This window comes from Podarcis liolepis (genome assembly GCF_965112155.1).
Source record: "Podarcis liolepis genome assembly, chromosome: 6".
Lineage (NCBI taxonomy): Eukaryota > Metazoa > Chordata > Lepidosauria > Squamata > Lacertidae > Podarcis > Podarcis liolepis.
Window position 1 is genome coordinate 5,803,621 of NC_139559.1, and position 22,828 is coordinate 5,826,448.

Consider the following 22,828-nt stretch of genomic DNA (forward strand, 5'->3'; position numbering starts at 1 on the left):
TATGCTTTCAAAAATATTTAATAGGTTATTCAAGAACTCTGCATTTGCTGCTCTCGACAAAGCCTCAGTGCAAGAACCCATTACCTTGGCGGCAGCATGTGTTCCTCCCAAGCACTTCTTTGCTGGTTCTTTTTTAAAAAATACTGTCTTGTTATCAGTCCCTCAAGCCAGTTGGAGCAATCCAAAGCTAGCTCAGGAGCTGAACATTTTTGTTCTCCTTTCCCGCTGCACACCCTTTTGGCTAAAATGCCCTTTTCAAGGACGATACAGCGGTCTGAGGTGCTTGTGCACAGGGGATAAGGCTCACTGGAAGCAGCAGCCGGGAGGGCAAGTGGACATGGAATCAGCCCTCCGCTGACATGGAAGAAGCTCAGGCATTCCACATTCAGCAGAATGACAGCCCCTGTGCACTTGCCTCATAGCAGGAAGGACTGGAAGGTGTGATGTTCTAATGAAGGTATACAAAGAGGCCCATATGCCATGGAGGTTATGGGCTTTCCTATGCAAATGGGTTTCTGCCGGCCCTGCATGCAAACCCTCCTGCTGAACACCCCAGGTCCTGAGGCTCACGTTGCAATTTTATCCCAGCCAGTAATATGGGCAGATCAGGGCTGTGCCTGCCACTGCATTTAGAAATGAGCAAATGCAAGCAAGCCTTTGAAACCCTTTCCGGAGCGTTTTGCCCGAGTCCACCTGCCAGAGCCCTGGTCTTCTCAGCTGCTCTCCCCACCTGACAGAGAAGCAGCCAGTCACGAGCATGACACAACACACAGCCCAGCCTGAACCCAGAAAAGGTCCTTCTGGCTGCGTGCCCTGTAATTTCTGGAAAGCTTTCCTCCTCCTTGTCTCCCCTACCTCCATTTCTCCGAACATGCTCCTTGTTCCAGCTGGGGGTGGCCAGATATGGTACAGCGCTAACAAGCCGAGGATGGAAGGGCTGCAGCTTTTAATGGTGTCCTCCCCTCCACACCTCTCTCTGTTCTAGGATCCCAACCTCACTATCCTCCCATTAGCCGATCTTGCCTCCCTTTCTCTACGCCCAGTGCCCCCTTCCCTTCCTCCTCCTCCTCCTCAGAGGGACGGCCGTGTGAGCCCAGAGCACACCTCGGAAGGTGGGTCAAAGTCCCCGCTTCATTTCTGCTCAGGCTCGTCCCCCACTGTGGTTACCTCGATGGTTGTATGGTCTTCATTGGCTGTGGTGCCCTCAACAATGCTGGACGGCACAGTCATGATAGTGCTCCCGCTGGGAGACATTTGCGTAACGTTCTGAATGGCCGTGCCCAGTCCTGGCAGGGTGAGCAGCTGGAAGGGGCTCACCACTTTCAACACGGTGCTGCCATCCTGTATGGCTGCGGTGCTCAGGACCGTGAGGTTGGAAGCATCTGGGTGTATTTCAACGGCGTTGGGAAAAGTCGAGCCCGCAGAGGCCAGGACAGTGTATCCGCCCAGCAGTGGAGAAGCCGGGGAGCCAGCAGAGGTCACCTGCGCCGTAGTCTTCCCGAGAGCAGATGCTGGGAGGGTGGAGACCACTTTGCCTATGGGAAGGTTCGCCAGTTGCGTGACCGGCATCCCTGGCGCAAGGGCGATCTGCGCCGACTGAGTCAGGAGCTGGGAGGTGATGGCGGGAGGCCCCGAGGTGGCTCGGGTCAGTCTGGGGCGTTTCAGAGGGGACGGGATGGAGACTGGCGTCAGGGTCATCAGCACGTTGTTGAGGTGCTGCGATTTGTGCTTCAGCTCCTTCGCTCTCTTCCGATGCTCATCGCACTGCTGCTCCAGAGCTGGAGGAAGAGAGAAAGAAAGAAAGGGCAGTGGATAAGCAAGGGCACCCACCAAGTCCAAACAGCCAGGAACAGAGGCTGACCCCCTCTTCTTAAATGACACGGCAACTGTGGTATGGCATGGCAAGGATTGCTTTAAAACACAATGGTACCTCGGGTTACAGACGCTTCAGGTTACAGACTCCTCTAACCCAGAAATAGTACCTTGGGTTAAGAACTTTGCTTCAGGATGAGAACAGAAATCATGCGGTGGTAGCAGGAGGCCCCATTAGCTGAAGTGGTGATTCAGGTTAAGAGCAGTTTCAGGTTAAGAACGGCTCTCCGGAACGAATTAATTTCTTAACCTGTACAGTGGTACCTCTGGTTGTGAACGGGATCCATTCCGGAGGCCCATTCGCAACATGAAAAGAACGCAAGTCACAGCGGCATGCCTGCGCGGGTTGTGATTTGCCACTTCTGCACATGTGCGTGATGTCATTTTGTGCTACTGTGCATGCGCGAGTGGCAAAACCTGGAAGTAACCCTTTTCGGTACTTCCGGGTCGCCACAGGACGTAACTTGAAAGACTGTAACCTGAAGCGGACGTAACCTGAGGTATGACTGTAAGGTGGCTTTGATTTGAAAAATGTTTTAAGCAGAACATGCTGCAGCAGCACCTACGGTGAAATATACCCCCCTCCACCCCAATCGAGTTCAAGAACTAGAAAGCTGAAGTGTTTTCCCTTCAAGCTGGGGTAGAATAGTATTGCTGAACAAATGTGGTGCCTAAACTAGAGTCACACTTGTCTCAACGCTCTGAGTTTTCTACAGGCTTATCCAAGCAATTTATTAACTAACTGCCGTTGGTTTTCAACACCCCTCCATTAATATACAGTGGTACCTCGGGGTTAAGAACTTAACTCGTTCTGGAGGTCCGTTCTTAACCTGAAACTGTTCTTAACCTGAGGTACCACTTTAGCGAATGGGGCCTCCCACCGCCTCACGATTTCTGTTTTCATCCTGAAGCAAAGTTCTTAACCAAAGGTACTATTTCTGGGTTAGCGGAGTTTGTAACCTGAAGCGTCTGTAACCCAAGGTACCACTGCACAGTTTTATTTCACCGTTCCTCCTCCTTCCTCTTCTCCAGTTTATCCTCATAACAACCATGTGAGGTAGGGGAGGCAGAATGCATGTGAAGGGCCCAGTGAGCTTCACTGCTGAGAGGGGATTTGAACCTGGAACTCCATACTCTGAATACAACAATCTCACCACAACTCAGCCGTACCTTAGCCATGGGAGAAAGCTCCAATCCAAAGGTAATACTGAAACACACAGGCCACACTTAATGGAAACAGAAGGGAAGGTAGCCCTGCTGCAGGAAGAAATAGCAGTGTTGCTATTTCTCTCTCTATCCTTGCAATCATCATTGTTTAGGAGGGGTGATGTGTGCTTCAGCTCAGGAGACAAAATGGACAAGTCTCCAGGTGAGGTCTAGAGAAGCCCCTGCTTAGTGAGTCAAGCTGAGGTTGAACAGGGAAAACCTGAATTGAAGAATTCCCCTGCAAGAGTCCTCTCTGCAGGCCAAGTACTGGTATGATAATTGCAACAGGGTACAGCAGTGGAGGGACGAGGGTGGCGCTGTGGGTTAAACCACAGAGCCCAGGACTTGCTGATCAGATGGTCGGTGGTTCGAATCCCCGCGACAGGGTGAGATCCCGTTGCTCGGTCCCTGTTCCTGCCAACCTAGCAGTTCGAAAGCACTTCAAAAGTGCAAGTAGATAAATAGGTACCACTCCGGCAGGAAGGTAAACGGAGTTTCCGTGCACTGCTCTGGTTCGCCAGAAGCGGCTTAGTAATGCTGGCCACATGACCCGGAAGCTGTACACTGGCTCCCTCGGCCAAGAAAGCGAGATGAGCGCTGCAACCCCAGAATTGGCCACGAATGGACCTAATGGTCAGGGGTCCCTTTAGCTTTTTACAGCAGTGGAGGGGAAACGGAGCCGACTTTTCACCAATGACATCACAGGCACCCGGTAAACTAGCGACACATGTGCATTTTAGGCAACACTTGAGGAGGGGCATGTCTGGAGCCTGCACAACAAACCAGTGACAACTGTATGTTTGTTGTGCCATCAACTAGTTGTGCAGGAGAGATTCCTAGGTGACCACCAAATCATCCTCGAGGATCATGTTTTGAAGGGCAACTAGAATCCAGGGCTGTGCTTTTTTTTTTAACCTTGCTGAGACGTCAGGACAGGTCACACTGGATTGAGCTGTGAAATACTGCAGTGGGGGACATGTGCAGAAGAGAAAGTATCACATCCATTCATTTCAGACAAGATGAAAGGGAATGCTTTTCTGCGCAATGGGACTGCCTCTACGACAAGGAAATGGCAATACCCAGTTTATAGCATTTCTCAGGACATGAGTGCTACTTTCCCCTCAGTTCTTACAAGCCATGTGGAACCTGTGCATAACCTACCTGCCGCTCTTGCCATCTAGATGGCAGATGTAGGGAATCAGATGCTGACACAATTTATGGATGCCGATGCCGGCATGTGCAAACCCTGCAATACTGTGCTGTCTTTTCACTAGTACTACATCCCACGATTCTGGCAACAGAGCACTCAGTTCAGAAAGTCCCCCAGTGGAGGTTTCATTAGAGTTGATAATGGAACTGCAGCATCTGGGACTAAGCAACTGTACCTGCCAAATCTCGTGTATACTGCTCTCGGGAACGGTCCATTTGGCACTTGTGACTGGCTAGAACTTTCTTCACCAGGTCCAGCATGCCGAAGTTCTGGACTGTATTGTTGAGCAAGACAGCATCTGGGGGGAAAAGCAACAGGTTTAAAAAAAACCCTGACTGATGAGAAAAGCATGACAATGTATGTGGGTTTTTTAAAGAAACCCATTATTTTTCTTATTTTAGAGATGGGAGAGAGAAGGAAGAAGTGGATCACAATGCTGGAATTTTTACAGTGGTGCCTCGCAAGACGAAAATAATCCGTTCCATGAGTCTCTTCGTCTAGCAGTTTTTTCGTCTTGCGAAGCAACCCTATTAGCGGCTTAGCGCTATTAGCAGTTTAGCGGCTATTAAAGGCTTAGCGGCTAAAAGGCTATTAGCGGCTTAGCGGCTTAGAAAAAGGGGGAGGAAAGCGAAAAAAATCGCAAGACTTGCAAGTCGTTTTTGTCTTGCGAAGCAAGCCCATAGGGAAATTCGTCCTGCGAAGCGCATCGAAAAACGGAAAACCCTTTCGTCTAGCGGGTTTTTCGAACCGCCGCCCTTCTGATCAGCAAGCCCTACGCTCTGTGGTTTAGACCACAGCGCCACCCGCGTCCCAATAAAACTCAATTAAAACAGCATACAACAGCAACCCCAGCCCACCCATAACTCCCAGATCCCTAACAGCATGATATAATACTTTCCAATGATGCTTATGTTATTTAAAGCTATTTCCTCCAGTATCAGCAATGAATGTTTAGTAAAGTAAAAGGAGGTATGATTTTTATGATGCACCTCCATTTGGTGATATATACAGCTGTTTGTACTCTACCACCAAACCACGCAGATTCTGAGCTTTGCACACAGAATAAGTTGCACTAACTGCATTGATACATCACCATCATCATGATACATTTTACATCCCAGAATCAGGTTACAAAGGAATTTGGAATACTGTAGTTTTGGTTATTGACTAAGGAGGCAGGAAAGTGCAGCAAAAGGCATGGACAGGTGGGAAAATAATAGCCATTACTGTATAGAAAAAAGAACAAGACACAGGGCAGGTCACTAAAGCTCTGTATCCCACCTACCTGGAGCTATATGCAAGATGCCCCTGATATTGCAATGTACAGAAGATATCATTCTTTGGAACTTTGAGAACTAGTAGATTTATTGTTAAGTGAAAGCTGAGAAAAATCAGCGTGCCAAATCCTGCACCACTCACCAGCTACAGAAGCAGGTAACACACAAACTCTTAAACGCCGTGAGTAGAATCTTCTTCCATCAACTTCCTAATACAGTGGTACCTCGCAAGACGAATGCCTCGCAAGACAAAAAACTCGCTAGACGAAAGGGTTTTGCATTTTTTGAGCTGCTTCGCAAGACGAATTTCCCTATGGGCTTGCTTCGCAAGACGAAAAACAAAAACGTCTTGCAAGTTTTTCTTAACACCGTTAATACAGTTGCGACTTGACTTCGAGGAGCAACTCATAGAACGCGGTGTGGTAGCCTTTCTTGAGGTTTTTGAAGACTTTGGTGATTTTTGAAGCTTTTCCAAAACTTCTTTTGCAGCCATTTGGTAAGTTAAACTTTTAAAACTTTTTGGGGGGTTTTTGGATTTTGGGTTGGGGTGTTTGGAATTCAAGGACTTGGTGTTGGGGAGGGGTTTGCAAGAATCTGGAAGCTTGTGTGGTTTTTTTCTGCATTTTTATGATTTTCTGTGACCATTGGGCCACTCTGCTGTTTTTTTAAAAAAATTCTGGATTTGAATTTCTGTGTGGTGGGTGGCTGGGGGAACAGTTGAGGAGGGGTTTGCAAGAATCTGGAAGCTTGTTTTTCCCCCCTGCATTTTTATGATTTTCTGTGACCATTGGGCCACTCTGCTGTTTTTTTTAAAAAATTCTGGATTTGAATTTCTGTGTGGTGGGTGGCTGGGGGAACAGTTGAGGAGGGGGTTCTTCAGCAAGAAGCAAAGAGTGGAAGAGGAACCTTCTTCGAGTTGTCCCCCAGAGTCTTAGAAAATGTACTGTACACTTTGTTGATTTTTAAATGTTTTTCTGTCATGTTTAGAAACTTAATTTATTGTTCCTTCAATTTTTGAAATGCTCTTTACAGTATGTGTGACTTTAAAGAGCACTTAATAAACTCTTGTTGTACCAAATTTGGCTTTGTTTGGACTTTTTTTGACCATAGGAACGCATTAATTGAATTTCAATGCATTCCTATGGGGTTTCGTGCTTCGCAAGACGAAAAACTCGCTAGACGAAAAAACTCGCGGAACGAATTAATTTCGTCTTGCGAGGCACCACTGTACCTGTATTAAGTCAGAAAGTGCATAGCAAATGCTAAAATAAAAAATAAACACCTCAAAGTCCAAAACGCTGGTTACAAACCAGGCTTCCCTATACTGCCAGCACTACCTTTAACACCCTGCACTCCTTAGATGTGCTAGCAATGCAAGTGATCTATAAACAAGGAGACTTAAAAAGACAACGCCATTTATTTGCAAGCCAGTACTTACCGCTGAGTTGCAAGGGGGGCTCCTGAATCCTCTGCTGCAGGCCCTTCATGGTCTCCATGAGCTCCGCATGGAACTCAGTAATCACCTCTTCCAAAAGACCGGCTTCCTTTAGACCTCGCCAAAATGTAAATGTATCATCTGGAAGAAAGTGAGAGAATCCTGAAAAACCTGCAAAGCGGCAGGGGGAACGAAGCTGACCGAATGTTCGATAGACTCACCCCGGGAACATAACATTTGCCAAAGAGGAGCCTTGCAGTGTTACCACACAAGCAAGAGGTCACATAGTAAAACAGTTCCTGGAGTCTACCACTTCAGATTAAAGGAGGGGTGTCGTGTTGTAATTCCTCTCCCCATTCCCTACGAATAGAAAACTTGCATGCCAAACAGAACTCTTCTTTCTGAGTTCTGCAGGTGTTGAGCTATTTTACACACAGGGAAGTTTTAAATTATGCAACTGCTCACCTGCGGTCTGAAGTGGTAGACTCCAGGAACAGTTTTTACAGCAGAATCTGGTACAAAAACAAGCTGCCATTAATGCAGGACAGGTAATGTGGTAAATGACTGAGCCAACGTCGAACGGTTTAAGAATATGCAGTTTCCCAAGTTATGCAGCCTCCTTCTTCAGCAAAAGTTGGACCAGTAAAACAAGTTATTCCTAAGTATGTTACTACCAGCATGCCAAAGGCAAGACAGTGTTACGCGAATAGATTAATGGAATCACAGACAAAGCATCAAAAGCTGGCTTACACTGAATTAGACCACTGCTCCAGTTGCAGTCTAGAGTTTCAGATAGGGGTCTTTTCCAACCCTATCTGAAGATATCAAGGACAGAATCTGGGGCCTCTCGTGCGCGAGGTGTGTGCTCTGCCACTGAGGCATGGCCTTATGCATAGAGATGGCAGTGCCACACAGCTTACAACCTACATGCAACTTCCTTCGCACAAGCCTTTCAGATTTAGGCAGCCGATACGGAACAGAAGTGGTGGCACAGAAGATGTAGTGGGCTGAGGCCAGGCCACAGGAACGCTCTGCATGTGAAAATCACCTCCAATAGCAGTGGTCCAGTCCGTGGAGTCATCACACGTTTCTATGGTGATCGTGGCAGGAGACCCATTTACTGTGATTGAAACAAAATCAGCATTCAGAAATCATCAACAAAACCCCTTTTTTGTTGGCATGCTGGCAAAACAAGTCAAAATGTGCCCTTCCAAGATATAGCCATTCTTCTATTGCTTTATCTTGGTTTGTAGTTGTGTTAAGTTTTTCTACAAATTCAGTACAATTGCCAGTCAAAACCAAAGAGACATCTCCCTCGCATTTCTAAACCTAGCACAAATTTCGAACAAAATTCTCAAGATCTTAGCATTCTGTTTGTAGGGGCTGTTTGTAGTGCAGCGGGTGGCGCTGTGGGTTAAACCACAGAGCCTAGGACTTGCTGATCAGAAGGTTGGCGGTTCGAATCCCCGCGACAGGATGAGCTCCGTTGCTCGGTCCCTGCTCCTGCCAACCTAGCAGTTCGAAAGCACGTCAAAGTGCAAGTACCTCCAGCAGGAAGGTAAATGGCGTTTCCGTGCGCTGCTCTGGTTCACCAGAAGCGGCTTAGTCATGCTGGCCACATGACCCGGAAGCTGTACGCCAGCTCCCTCGGCCAATAAAGCGAGATGAGCGCCGCAACCCCAGAGTCAGTCACAGCTGGACCTAATGGTCAGGGGTCCCTTTACCTTTTTACTGTTTTTTATTAATTCATACGCCATCTAATGCCAAATAGGCTTCAAAGTGGTTTATTTGATAAACCACCCTGGAACCACAAACCATGAGGAGATTCCATTTTTTCTTCATGACAACCCCAAGCTAGGACACCATGACTAGCATCAGATCAGTCAGCAAGTTTCAAGGCTGGGTACCATGGAGTTGGGTCTCAATATTGGTGTTTTTGTTATTCAATTCAGAGCTTGGTTGATCCCCATACTTGGAATCAGAAATAAACTATCAATATAGGAAAACACCCTTTGGAGCTTCACCAAGTGTCTGGTGGCTGTTTATACTTCTATGAAAGTATTAAAATTAAACACACATACATGTGTACACAGGCAAATTCACATAACTGCTTGTACTCAGCCCAGAGGTCCACCTGCTACTCTATTACAATGAGTTCACCAAGGTCTCGGGCAGAAATCTTTCCCAGCACTCATGCCAGGGATGGAAACTTGGACCTCACGTATTCAAAGCACGTGTTCTACAGAGCTATGGCACCACTGGTGTAGGAAAATACGGAATTGCCTTATACCAGGTCAGACCATTGGTTCATTTAGCCTAGAACTGGTTACTTCAGCTGGCATACCTCCTTGACATGGCAAAGCATGTATGGTGCCAGCTTCCAAGCGAGTACCAACCTGCCCCTAGGAAGACTGGCTACCGATGCCAAGGTTTTTCTGGCTTTCCCCAATACAGTCATACCTCGGAGGTCGAATGGAATCTGTTCCGGAAGTCTGTTTGACTTCTGAAATGTTCAGAAACCAAAGCATGGCTTCTGATTGGCTGCAGGAAGTTCCTGCGGCCAATCAGAAGCCCCGTTGGACATTTGGCTTCCAAAAGGATGTTTGTAAACTGGAACACTCACTTCCAGTTTTCGATTGTTTGGGAGCCAGAACGTTCCGACTCCCAAGGCGTTCAGGAGCCGAGGTATGACTGTACTCCCTTGGCTGAGCTGAAAGTCAATGTGATGTAGTGGGTAGCATGCAACACTCGAATAAAGGAGACCTGGGTTCAACAGCTTGCTCTGCAGGGAGGCTTACTAAGTGGTCTTGGGAAAGTTACTGTCTCTCAGCCTAACAAACCTGTAGGGTGTTCAAAGAGGGATACCGTATTTTTCGCTCTATAAGTCGCAGCAGACCATAAGATGCACTTTATCCCCTGAAGAGCCGCACACACGCTCCACACGGCTCTTTAAAGGGAGCGCTGAGCAGAGCCTCCCGCCTGCATTCGCTCCATAAGACGCACACTCATTCCCCCTTACTTTTTAGGAGGGGAAAAGTGCGTCTTATAGAGCGAAAAATACGGTATATTCTTTGGGAGATAGGATAGGAGACACACACACACAAAATGAGTAATGATCAGAGCTGTTTGCTCTGCAGGCAGCCTTCTGTGGGACATCTGTCCTCTTAAGTATGATATCCCAGAAGCTGAAAAGCATGGGTTGCTCAGCAGGGACAATGGAATGAATGGGTTGGTGACCACAGAAATATTTGAGTCTCTTCCAGTTCTAGTAGAAGATTGCAGCCAAGAACCAGCCGGTTAATTCAAAACAGCACAGGGAAACAGCCTCATTACCCACCCTCCACTGGGCTGTTATTGCCACCCCCCCACCCCCCCGCAGGGTTGGCAAGATTGCAACAGTGCAACCGTGACAAAAGGAGACACAACAAGGATATTCCTCTTCTGTATCATTCTAACAAAGGTACAGCGAGCCTTATTAGGGTCTCAACTGCTGGACCTCCAGATACTCCCAGACAACAACCCCCATCGGCTCCAGCCAGCATAACCAGCGGTAGAATTCATGGCCTAGTGGAATGCAGTTCACATTACCATCTGCAGAGGCTGGCGTGAGAGGTATGTATTCTGTTGACGTCTGGCTTGTTAGGGGCACCCTGGCTCCGGTCAGGTCGATTTTAGTGCTTCGGCAGGTATTGGAACAAACTTTCGTATGCTCGTAAAAATCCAGCTTCCCCGAATCCATGATCTTCCTAAAACACACGAAACCAACGTGAACATCCACCTCTGCTTTATTATTATTTAAATCACCCTGAAAACTCGCAAGTTGCATGTTCATGCTTCAGCTAGCTGTACCGAAATGCATTTCAATGAAGCCTACCTAGGAAACATACCCAATGGACACCTAATTTAGATACCAGATGGCATAGGTTAGGGCCTTGTGAATTCTGCCTCCCTAAGGCAAGAGGTGGTGGAACACACACGTGCCCCAAAGATACGTTTCAGTTCTGCATCTACAGGCAGGAACACACAGGCACTCTCACAAACAGGCTAACCTTAGCATGATCCCATTCATCCGGATTGCCCTCTTCCAGTCCTTCAAGGTGGACTTGCCAGCCAAATGGACAAATTCCTTGGGACTTATCAAATGGTTGTCATACTGGAGGGAAGAGAGACATGTTGTGGTATAGGTTAATTATTCTAAAGGTATTTTGCTGTAATTCCTTTTATAAACCTAGTCACATGCAACCTTTTTCTTCTCCCAATTTCTCTTCCTTTCCATCTCATTTTTAAAAAATTTAGATGATGAGACCGTGGGGGCTGGGATCTGTGTGCTTTTACAAGCAATACGTAAGATTAGAGAATGGAAATGTTACACATTACAGGATATAAAACCATCTCACCTGGACACATTTCACATTGATACCGGGGCAAACAAACTTCCTCCATATTAGGTTGGCTTTGCTATCTCCGCAGGTGATGGGATAAACTATCTCAGCTTCCACACAATCATCACCTTCAGCCATCTTCACTTCAGGGAGAGGGATCGGGAAAGATAAAATTTTTTGAAAAGGTTACAACCATTGATTGCTGGTTGGCAAAAGAAGTTTGGAATACAGTTGAGAGGAAAACTGAAAACAGGATGAAAAAGTATTTATTACTGAGCACCAGCCTGATTAACTGCTTCCCATAAATGAGATACATTACAATTATCAAGTTATTTACATAGACTCGTAGGGTACAACCAATGAACGCGGAGATACTGTTCTATGTCCTGAGCAGCTAACAATCTAAATTTCACCAGTGGTGAAAGTGGTATTTGTAAAGACATAGATGCCTGAATTAGAAACACACAAACTGCTTTTGTCCTAATAGGCCTCTCTATTTTGGGCATCCCAGTAGTGATGTATGGAAGTGAGAGCTGGACCATAAAGAAGGCCGAAGAATTGATGCTTTTGAATTATGGTGCTGGAGGAGACTCTTGAGAGTCCCATGGACTGCAAGAAGATCAAACCTTTCCATTCTGAAGGAAATCAGCCCTGAGTGCTCACTGGAAGGACAGATCCTGAAGCTGAGGCTCCAAGACTTTGGCCCCCTCATGAGAAGAGAAGACTCCCTGGAAAAGACCCTGAGGTTGGGAAAGATGGAGGGCACAAGGAGAAGGGGACGACGGAGGAAGAGATGGTTGGACAGTGTTCTCGAAGCTACCAGCATGAGTTTGACGAAACTGCGGGAGGCAGTGGAAGACAGGAGTGCCTGGCGTGCTCTGGTCCACAGGGTCACGAAGAGTCGGACACGACTAAACGACTAAACAACAGCAACAATTTTTTTGCATTCTACCTATCCTGCAACAGGTAAAGTGGTAACTCTGACTAAGCCAACTTTGATTGGTTTAAGAATACGCAAGTTCTCAAGCCAGAGAGATATGGGGCACAAACCTCTGGGGCAGCAAGGGGGTCAAAGGGTGGCATTCAACCACTGCATTCCATCAGCACAGGGATTTCCACTTGCATGATTGGACATCATCGCTGCTGCCGCCACCGTGTCCTCCCAAAACCTGATTGAGAGGGTTGGGGGAACCCCTACAGTTTAGGGGTTTGCATGGGGCACCTGGGGAAAAGTTGGACCATTCCAGAATAAAGGAGTAGTGAGGCGAAACAGGCAGCAAAGTGTGCAGTGTAACAATATAGGAGGAGGAAGAGAGCCGTGGAATAGGAAGGAAAACTAATGGTGAAAATCTTGAGCCAGGGTTGATGGTCTTCAGCACCTGGACACAACACTGGCTCCTTAATCCCCCCCCCGAATGCACACCTATAAAATAGGCAAATGGTGACAGGGGCCAGGAACAAAGTTACTGCCTCCATCAAGGCTGGGGAGATCCCCTCAGATGTTGTTAAGCTACAGTTCCCATCATCCCTGAATATGCTGGCTGGAGCTGATGGGATCTGGAGTCCAACATCTGGGAAGCCACAGGCTCCCTGTCCTGTTCTTGACCTATGTGACTTTCCCATACATTAAAGGTAAAGGGACCCTTGACCATTAGGTCCAGTCGTGGCTGACTCTAGGGTTGGGGCGCTCATCTCGCTTTATTGGCCGAGGGAGCCGGCTTACAGCTTCCGGGTCATGTGGCCAGCATGACTAAGCCGCTTCTGGCGAAACCAGAGCAGCGCACAGAAATGCCGTTTACCTTCCCGCCGGAGCGGTACCTATCTACTTGCACTTTGACGTGCTTTCAAACTGCTAGGTTGGCAGGAGCAGGGACCAAGCAATGGGAGCTCATCCCGTCACGGGGATTCGAACCGCCGACCTTCCGATCAGCAAATCCTAGGCTCTGTGGTTTAACCCACAGCGCCACCCGCGTCCCTCCCATACATTAGTGGTCTTCTATTAGGAACACAGAAGCCCACTGTCCTTCAGGAAAGGACAGATCCCCAGCAGTTTCCCCAACCTCAGAATGCTCACTCCAGGAGCTGGAAACAAGAGTTGGAAACCCCTCAGCCTATGTGCTCTTGAGCCTTTCTGCTGGCAATGCTACCTGCTAATGCAAGTGACTGTGGTACAAAAGAGGCAAGCCTCTGTTACTCACCCCACTTACCTAACAGGGCTTCTTTCAAATGTGCAGAGGCTGTAAAAGCAGCAGCGGCTGCAGCGGCCGCATTTTCCGTCTCCAGGGTGTCTTCATTTAGGTCATTGCTAGCAAGAAATAAAGACACAAACGGTTAAAAAGAAATGGGGAAGCTGCCCGTGCTATGGTAAGGTTTGCTCTGGAGAATGACTCCAGAGCAATTCCAGCTATAATACTCAAAAATGCAGCTGTTCCCCTTAAGTAGGAAGTTGTTTTCCCCTGGAAAAACGAAGTTGTACACAGTGCAGCAATTTCAAGACTGCAACCCACAGATTCATATGGTTAAAACAATATTAAGCATGAAGGAAAAGCAGTTGTAAGGGATTAAAGCACTGCTGCGAAGCTTAGAAATGCAGCACTGGAAGTAGCTTCTGAAGCCTGAGGACTCAATCTTTAGGTATTTAACAACAATTTCATAGTCGTCACCTTTTAAAAAGATGTGTGTTCTGTTTCTGCTAAACATCCTAGAATCTAGAGGCATCTTGGTAGAGTTTATAGCAATTCTGGCAGAGGAACGGATCTTAATTCATTTAGCACGTCTCAAACTCTCCACATGACACCCAATAATATCATTTCTTCTAGCATAGGCAGCGCTGCTCTGTTCTTCCAAGGAGATGGCAATTACTCAGGCAGATCCACCTAATCCTACCATCAAAAAACCGTTTGCACGGCTGGTTTCCATGACAAAACTCGTGGGTGGAAGCACTGCTCAGATTTTTTTGCATAGAAGTCATGCTCCAAAAGTTTCCCCCCACAGGAGGTTTCATCAAGCAGGCAGGAAGATGATGGAAACAAGCACCACGGAAGCAGCAGCCTTGCTTCCGCTCCTGAAATCACTTTTACTGAACACTAGAAAGGTTTCTTTCCCAAGCAAAGGACAACATAGAAGGAATTACAGTAAGAACTAGAGGTTAAATGGTATGTAGCCTAGTAAACTACCCTGGCCTCAGAGCCCTCCTCAAACAGAGAAAGGAAAAACGGTGTACAACATTAGTTCCTGTGATTGACAGGCAGGATGAAGCCTCTGGATTAACCAAGCCTGATGTAAGGACCAGTAGCCTGCCCAACGGAGCAGACCCTTCTAATTATTTCACGTCCACTATCAAGGGGTGTGGGGTTGGAGAACACAAACCCTCGACTCCTGGATTTGGGTATGGCTGTCATCAAGTTGACATATATTGCTGACCTCAGAGTGTTCCTTCTCCTTTCACAATGGTAAATTCGGCACGCTAGAAACAGCCAGGGTTGACCTTCTGTTCAATTTCTTTCCATTTTCAAGCATTAGATGCACATGCCTGCTAAAAGCCTTCTCTAAAGCAAGGGTGGGGAACTTCCAGTCCAATGGAGGAGGCCACTTCAGCCAAGTCACACCCACCTGCCCTGTAACATCAGGTGTGGGGCAGGTAAAAGACCTGGCTCAGCAGAAAGAGTGCTTCAGGCACCGTCAATCAGCAGTGCCTGCAAAACCCCCTTGCAAAGTGCTCTGCAAGACCCGTTCAGGCACCTGAGAGCATAAGACTCCAAATCTCACGAGTTGCGGGTTCAAGCCCCACATTGGGTGAAGGATTCCTTGTGGTCCTTCCAACTCTACAATACTATGCTTCCAAGTCATTGTGACATTGGGTAATCACAGGTTGGAGGCGGAGGGAGTGAAGAAAACTGTCCAGCTCTCTAGCCAGATTAGGTGCCACACCCCTATGCTAGAGGTTTCACGAAGAGGTTCTCCTTGCTCCCTTTAATAACAAAAATCAATTCCCTGTGATATGTACAGCATGCAGAGATCTATTCCCCCCCCCACCCCCATTTTATGTTGTTGGGTGATTTTTGTGAATGAACTACAGTGGTACCTCAGGTTAAGTACTTAATTCGTTCCGGAGGTCCATTCTTAACCTGAAGCTGTTCTTAACCTGAAGCACCACTTTAGCTAATGGGGCCTCCTGCTGCCGCCGTGCCACCGGAGCACGATTTCTGTTCTCATCCTGAAGCAAAGTTCTTAACCCGAGGTACCATTTCTGGGTTAGCGGAGTCTGTAACCTGAAGCGTATGTAACCTGAGGTACCACTGTATACATGTTTAGTTTTAATGCATTTTTATTACATTTTGTTGTCCCTGTAAATTGCTTTCGGACTCCTTTTTTGTGAAGCTGTACATAAACTGAGCAAATCTTATCTAACAGAGGCTGCTTTGGGTTTCCTTTAAATGTTATACGTTCTGAATTATGTTTCTCCCATCCAAACTGAAGTGAAATGAACAGGGTGTGTGCAGCAGCTTACAACGCTAACGTCAGCCATCCCAGAGGCTAAATAATGACCGTTTGCTTACCTGTGCTGGGAGAGATTGGTGGTAACTAGCACCGTTTTCACCTCCTCCATGTTACTGCTGTCAGCCATGTTGTCTGGAGTTGTTACCACCACCACCTCCTCCATGTGAACACTCACATCTGGGGTTGCCATCCGCAGGAAGGCACGTATGGCAAGCAAGCACCAACAATGCGGGGAAAGCCCCTCCTGGAATCTTCACTCTGCTGTTACAGAACCAAAGAGTGAAGAGGTTATTGCTCTGCCGATCTGGCCAGCGGAATATATGGTTTTCTACATGTGAATGTAAAAGGAATCAGAAGCGTACACACATGCTACACACTTGGAAACGAGATCCAGTGCAATTTCAGAAGGACAGGGTGCTTAAGAGGAAGATGGCTCAACAGAACAAGCACATAGTGGCTCTTTCTGTGAAAGCCCACATCTTAGATGAGTTAAATGCCAGGGAACTGGATCCCAAACAGATGGCTGCTTGTGCATGTGATAGAGAAGCCAAAATACTTCTCTAAAAGACAGTGAGATTCTGAACGGTTTAAAACTCCATTCCCTGGAGTAGATATTAACATACCTCAGGCAACGCACAGAAAAGCTCTGCTGGATAGCTACTGAAGGATGCAATGGGGGCAGAGAAGCAAGGTACACTGGTTGTCGCATGAGTCAGAGCCTCGGTCTACGTAGTTCAGTACTGCCTACTTTGGCAGTGACTCTCCAAAGCCCTTTTAATCCTTTAATTCAGGAATGGAGAACCAGTGGCCCTCCAGATGTTGCTAGACTGTAACTTCTGTCATCCCTGACTATTGGGCTATACACACAGACACCATGGCTCCTGCTACTAACCAGCAACCAGTTTCAGGAGCTTACGCAATAATGGATTTTTCATAGACCATGCAGATCCCCATATAGTTTTGGCAAGCACTTTTAGAAAATTAATTTAATTCACTGTTTGTCATTTACTCTGCTCTACAATATTTTAATGACTTTATTATACACTGCTTTATTCTTTAAATGAGACAGCATTTTAGAAATCCTCTTACAATAAACCACTATATAGCCATGTATCTGGCAATGTTTGTGTGTCCATGTGAGATTTATATGCAAGGCTGAAATAAAGCAAAACGAGTAAACTGTAAGCAGCCAATGAACAAAGTTTAAAATCAGCAATGTGTCATAAAAGGTTCTTGTCCCCTGTAAAAGCAAGGAGGGTGTTTTCTTTTTTAAAAAACAATTTTTATTAAATATTTTTTGGGGGTACTAAAAGCCACAATTGCAGCACTATAGCACTGAGTCAAGATGGGGTGCATTTGAAGACGGGAAAGAGACTGCATACAACATTTAGATATGCGGCAGACTCACCATATCATGCTATGAGGCTGTAAGCAGAAGGGAAAAAAGAGGAAGGAAAAACAGTACCAGCAGCCATAGCAGCCTATGAAGAGCAAGATTTGACAATTCACAAGCAATGAACTGAGTAAGCAGATTTAAAAAGAGGGGATATCTGAGCATTCTTTTTAAACTAAGATTTAAGAGTGACCTCCAGTGCTCAACCTGAGATCCTGGGCAAACTAAAGAGAGAAGTACAAGTATGCAGCAAATGGTACCCATTCAAGGGTTTGTGTCTGGAAGGTCTATGAAAACCAAAACCACAGTCATTCCTGCACGGCTTGGTTGACACTGCAGTCATGTTTGCTGCTTTGCCCACTCTGTCTCCTGGCAAAGACCCCAATTTAGTCTGAAAGGGAGACACACGTCTCCAGATATGTGCAGGGGAACTGCATCTGGCAAAAGGCAGACTGGAAGAATCTGTGAAACAGGTTATGCACACTCACCCTTTCAAGAGAACTACAGATAAAATATGCTTTCGGTACCTAAGAGGAATAAACTGGAAAAACCACATACTGTGGGATGAACTCGGAGATAATGCAAAAATACAACTAGTTTGGTCCACCGTCATACAGCACTTTAGCAATCTGACATAGAAGGAAGTTTAAAAAGCTGCAGTCATCTCATTTTTTCCCTGCCTGCCACTAGTTCTATCTATTATCTATTACCTGAAATGAAGTGGTTTATCCCCTTACAGTGGTTTATATGCAGACATTGAGATTCACAAAATAGGTGCAAGATTGCTTTTAATTAAGCAGAGGCCCTTTTTGCTGCAAATATTGCATGCAGCAACTACCAAACAAAACTGACTCACTTGTACTTCTTGAGCTTTGTGAATGCTCTTTCTGCTGGTGGTTTTTATTTTATGCTACTTTATGCCTTAATGTATTTTGGCTATTCTAACAATCTGAGATTGTTTTAAACTCTGCCCGTATGAAGTCATTAATTTTATTAACCCCCTTCCTTTATGTTCTGCCATGTCAAATTGTAAACTGCTGCAGTGACCTGTTCTCTCCTTTTTGGGAAAACACAATGTGCACCAGTTGGCACTATACAAAGAGTAACATTGATATGGTCTTCATTTTTGATTGATTTTTTTTTTTTAAAACCCTGCTTCAAAATTATTTGTAATTTTTAAATCTCATTTTGTTGCCTCCCCTCTTTCAAAACTGCAGGTTGCAAGGCCCTTTGGAGGAGGGGACTGTACTCCTGCACTTTGCAAAAAGGAAGAAGCACTTGTAGTACTAATATCTGTATCATGACCAGAAGAGGAATGACCACTGGGAGGAACACAGAGGGGAGAACCACCACATCTGCACCTGTCCAACTGGACGCCTTCTTCTGCCCTACCTGCAACAAAACGTGTCTGTCCCGTATGGGTGTCTACAGCCACAGCAGGCGCTGTAAAACTCTCCAACGGTTGGACTTCATATTGGAAAGCACACTATGCCACTTACCGTATTTTTCGCCCTATAGGACGCACTTTTCCCCCTACAAAAATGAAGGGGAAATCTGGGTGCGTCCTATGGGGCGAATGCAGGCTTTCGCTGAAGCTTGGAAAGCGAGAGGGGTCAGTGCGCACCGACCCCTCTCGCTCTCCAGGCTTCAGGAAGACATCCGCAGCCTAGGCAGCCCTGAAGGAGGTCCCGCAGGGATGTCTAGGCTGCGGATAGCAGCCTGCTTCCCGGAGCGTCGGGCGCTCTGAAAGCAGAGCGCCCCTCGCGCCGGGCATACATCCGCAGCGTGGGGAGCCCTGCAGGAGTTCCCCGCAGGGCTCCCCACGCTGCGGATAGCAGCCTGCCGCCCGGCGGGCTGAACACCCTGAAGCAGAGCACCCCTCGTGCCGGGCAGACATCGGCCAGCCCCACAAGCTCGGGGGACAGCAGGGAGGCGCAGCACCGCCATCCCGCTGTTCCTCGACCTGGTTCGTTTTCCCCGACCTGCTTTGGGGGGGGGGGGGAAATAAAGGGGGAAAAATTCCTTTATTTCCCCCCCAAAAAACTAGGTGCATCCTATGGGACAGAGCGTCCTATGGGACGGAAAATATGATATCTCCTGACTAGAAATGGGAAGGCCTGGGGAAAAAATCAGGAAAATGGGGGGAAAGACCAGGTCTTTCCCCAATTTCCCCATTTTTTTCTTATTTTTTCTCTCAAAACAATTATTACAAAACTATTTACATATAACACAAACAGGACAAAAAACCCATACAAACACAGACAATAACAACGTATCATTAACTTCTGATTCACCTCATTGTATTTTTTACAGTTTATTAATCTATATGCACTTCATTATTATTATTATTTTCTGTTACTTATCAAAAGAAATTTTACTTTGATAGTTTCCTTATACATCCAAGATTCAATCTAAATCTGTCAGGAGATTTGCATTATCATAATACTTTCTAATGTATTTATTCTTTAAATATCCAATCTTTCCCGGGTTCCCCCCCCCCCCGGGCTTCCCATCTCTACTCCTGACACAGCTGAGTGCCAGCAACACGCTATCACTGTTGCAAACAAACCACATTGAGAGGGCCATGAAGCGGCATACAAAGTCCGTTAAATAAATAATCGCCAATGAGAAAAGTGCTGTATAAGTTTTCTGGGTTTTTTTTAAGGGTAAACAAAAACAAGACTTATATTTGGAACCGGACTCCAGGCAAGTAAGCAAGCAAGAAAGAGGCGGAGCCTCCCGTGCACCAGGGCGCGCATATGCAACAGCGCGCGCGCGCACGAGCCTCCCTCGAGCCTGCCCCTTGGAGCGAGGAGAAACGCGAGGTCCTCCTCCTCCTCCGCGGAAAGATCCGCGAAGAAATCCTCCCGTCCACACGGGGAGAAGCCGTTCCAGCCCTTTAATGCCGGCTCGCGACGCCGACTGCAGCAGGCACGCGCACGGGGCCGCGTGTTTCCTCCGCCCGCTCGCCCCCCCCTTCTTTCTGCGCAGCGCGTGAGGGGGGGGCCGCCGCCGCAGAGCGCGAGGAGGGCGGGCGCGCGCGCGCCTGGCGCCACTGGCTGCGCGAGGGAAATGCGGAGAGGCGGCGGGGGGGGGAGGGGAGGGTGACGGCCGAGCGTTCCTACCGCCGCCGCCGCCGTCACGTCCTGACGCTCCGCAGGGACCTGACGGAGTGGACGGAAGGCGGGGAGGGGCTGCCTTACCTCAGCCGCTTGCCGTCCGGCGCCCGGCCTCGGGTTCCGTCCGAGCGGGTGGAGAAGAAGAAGGAGGAGGTGGGTTTTGTTTGTTTTTCCCCGCGGGGCGGGCGGGGGGGGTTGTCTGAAGGGAAATGGCTGCCTTAGCTTGTCTATATATATCTCTGAGGGAAGCTTGGGCTGCGGCGCGCGCGCAGGGCGCCTCGGGTCCCTTCTGCGCAGGCGCAGGCCTCCTCCCCTCCCCCGCTCTCTTCCAGCTACCTAGCCGAGACTTATTTGACACGGCGAGGGCGGGGTTGGATATGGGAGGCCGCCGCTGCTGCTCTCAACTTCTTTTCGGGCTCGCCGGGGTGAAATAAGTCCCGGCGGGAGCGCAGCGCGCCTGCGCGAGGTGGAACGCGGAGAGGAGCAGAGCTGGCTTCGCGCGCGTTGGCGGGAGAGGGAGAAACCGAGAGCGCGCTTGGGTTTCGGGAGCGCGCCCTGTGAATAATCGGGGCGGCGTGCTTTTGCTTTGCTTTTCTTTATTTCTTTAGGCGGTTTTCTGCGCTGCCCAATGAGCAGCGTCCTCCGCCTCTGGGGATTCGCGATTCAAAAGCAAATTCGATACGCAGCTGCATGTTTGTAAATAACGTCGAGCGCGGCTTCTGCAGGGTGCGCGTTGCAAAAATTGATATATGGAAAAAAAGCTGATAAGGAATTGGTTTATTTTTTAGCGTATTTACACATCATGCAATTTTCCCCCTCAATGTTATTACAGGGTCCGGCCATCAGTTCCCGCCCTCCCTCCTCAAAGGTTTAGGGTAGGTAGAAAAGGGGGGGAAATCCAAACAAATGCTAGATTAAAATTTGGGGAATGAGAAAAATTAAAACCTGCACATCTTGTGTAACTTAAACACCAAGCCAAACAGGAAACAATTTTTATATTCATATATGTATTCGAATGAAATCAAGGTATAGTGTTCCATGAGCCAGAAGCTTTGCATTACTTAATCCAGCTGTTAAAGGTGTCATCGACTTTGAAGACACTCGAACTCAGGACACAAGGGAGAAACGTGCTAAGAGGAAGGCACGCCTGGCAAACCCACACTGTGATCAACTCCTGCCCGGAAACCAATGTCCCCACTGTGGAAGGATGTGTGGATCCAGAATTGGCCTCCACAGTCACTTACAGACTCATTGTTAAAACCGTGTTTATGGAAGACAATCTTACTCAGCTATGAGTGATCGCCAAAGAAAGATTACTTAACGGATCTGGTCAAGCATGTTACAAAATAATCATGGTATTGCTGTTTTGTTGATGACTTCAAAGCCTTAACACTTCAGACAAGGCTTTAAATCTTGGTGTTGCAGCAGGTAATAATGATAATCTTGGTGGATGATGAATCACCCATGTATTTCAGTCCTCTTCTTGAGGAAAAAACACCCTCTCATGCTGTCCTGTTATTGCCAAGGACAAGGGTTCTGAAACAGCTGTGTGTTTTCTGCTCCAAATTGTGAAAAAACACGAGAACAAGAAACGAAAATTAATCTGTCATGAAATAGAATTTCACAGGGATTGTGAAGGCCTATGTGAAGATTCCAGAGGCTGAAGCCATGTTTAGAAGAATCGGTGACAAGGTTATCCTATCATAGGCTGTCAGTAGTGGAAGCAAACTGAACAGCTTCAGCTCAGGTGCCATGCAACCTAGTTGAAAAAGAGAAAATACTATGAGTGTGAGATCAGGGTGGTTCATTTGGAGACATCTTTTTATTGGAGAGCACCCTTCAATCCTTGTATAATTAATCTGTTAATTCACAGTCTCCCAAGAATTTTGCCTTTTCTGAATGTTAATATGTTACTAATAATATATTATTATTTAAGTAAAAAAAAAATCAAGTGGAACTTGGAAGAATAGGAGGGAAGAGAAGCAAGCCTTCAGGGCAGTTGAATTGGTGTTCTGAGTGACAGTAGTACTCTATTTATGCATATGTTGGAGTGACTGTGGGCCAATAAACATTTGTTTGCACCTCCCTTGACTAGTGTATAGCAATGGCACACTGGGTATGTAATACAGAAGGATGTGGACTTTTCAAGATACCGGTAGGTAAATTTTCTGCAAGTGTTCCATGAATGTAGTTTTGCTGCAGAGAAAAACATCATGTGCAATGACATAACAAACACAGAGATATTCTCTCTTCCAGATAGTATGCCTTTGGCAATGAGAGGCACAAATACAAGATGGGTGACACCTGGCTTGAGAGCAGTACATGTGAAAAGGATCTAGGAGTCTTGGTTGACCACAAACTTGACATGAGCCAACAGTGTGACGCGGCAGTTAAAAAAGCCAATGCAATTCTGGGCTGCATCAATAGGAGTATA

At 47.1% G+C, this 22,828-nt stretch overlaps 1 protein-coding gene and 1 long non-coding RNA gene across 7 annotated transcripts in view; one reads left to right on the forward strand and one right to left on the reverse strand.

Moving 5' to 3' along the window:
* Positions 1 to 20,640, reverse strand: GMEB2 (glucocorticoid modulatory element binding protein 2). 6 transcript variants are annotated; one of them, XM_083507525.1, is made up of 10 exons: positions 20,479 to 20,640; positions 15,942 to 16,140; positions 13,590 to 13,687; positions 11,398 to 11,525; positions 11,050 to 11,153; positions 10,589 to 10,746; positions 8,049 to 8,120; positions 7,004 to 7,141; positions 4,464 to 4,586; positions 1 to 1,778 (listed from the first exon to the last, which is right to left on the reverse strand). In XM_083507525.1, exons 2-10 carry the CDS (start codon positions 16,070 to 16,072, stop codon positions 1,132 to 1,134), a joined length of 1,599 nt encoding a protein of 532 aa, XP_083363651.1. In that variant the 5' UTR covers positions 16,073 to 16,140; positions 20,479 to 20,640; the 3' UTR covers positions 1 to 1,131. The 6 variants fall into 6 exon arrangements, with proteins under 6 accessions (XP_083363651.1, XP_083363652.1, XP_083363650.1 ...); XM_083507526.1 differs by having other exon boundaries at positions 11,398 to 11,520; positions 15,942 to 16,143; positions 20,479 to 20,628; XM_083507524.1 differs by having other exon boundaries at positions 15,942 to 16,143; positions 20,479 to 20,628.
* Positions 20,442 to 22,828, forward strand: part of LOC310708908 — a 6,156-nt gene continuing 3,769 nt past the window's right edge. The window contains exons 1-2 of the long non-coding RNA XR_014527193.1: positions 20,442 to 20,556; positions 21,227 to 22,674. This is a non-coding gene — a long non-coding RNA (uncharacterized lncRNA). The remainder of the gene's footprint in view (positions 20,557 to 21,226; positions 22,675 to 22,828) is intronic.

What these genes read in the sequence shown, in the direction of transcription:
- GMEB2 (XM_083507525.1), bottom strand. Translation starts at nt 16,072, where the DNA reads ATGGCAACCCCAGATGTGAGTGTTCACATGGAGGAGGTGGTGGTGGTA. An exon ending in TTTGAAAGAAGCCCTGTTAG is followed by an intron (nt 11,526 to 13,589) that starts GTAAGTGGGGTG and finishes CTCTCCCTGAAG; the next exon opens with TGAAGATGGCTGAAGGTGAT. An exon ending in CACGCCAGCCTCTGCAGATG is followed by an intron (nt 8,121 to 10,588) that starts GTAATGTGAACT and finishes TTTCAATCACAG; the next exon opens with TAAATGGGTCTCCTGCCACG.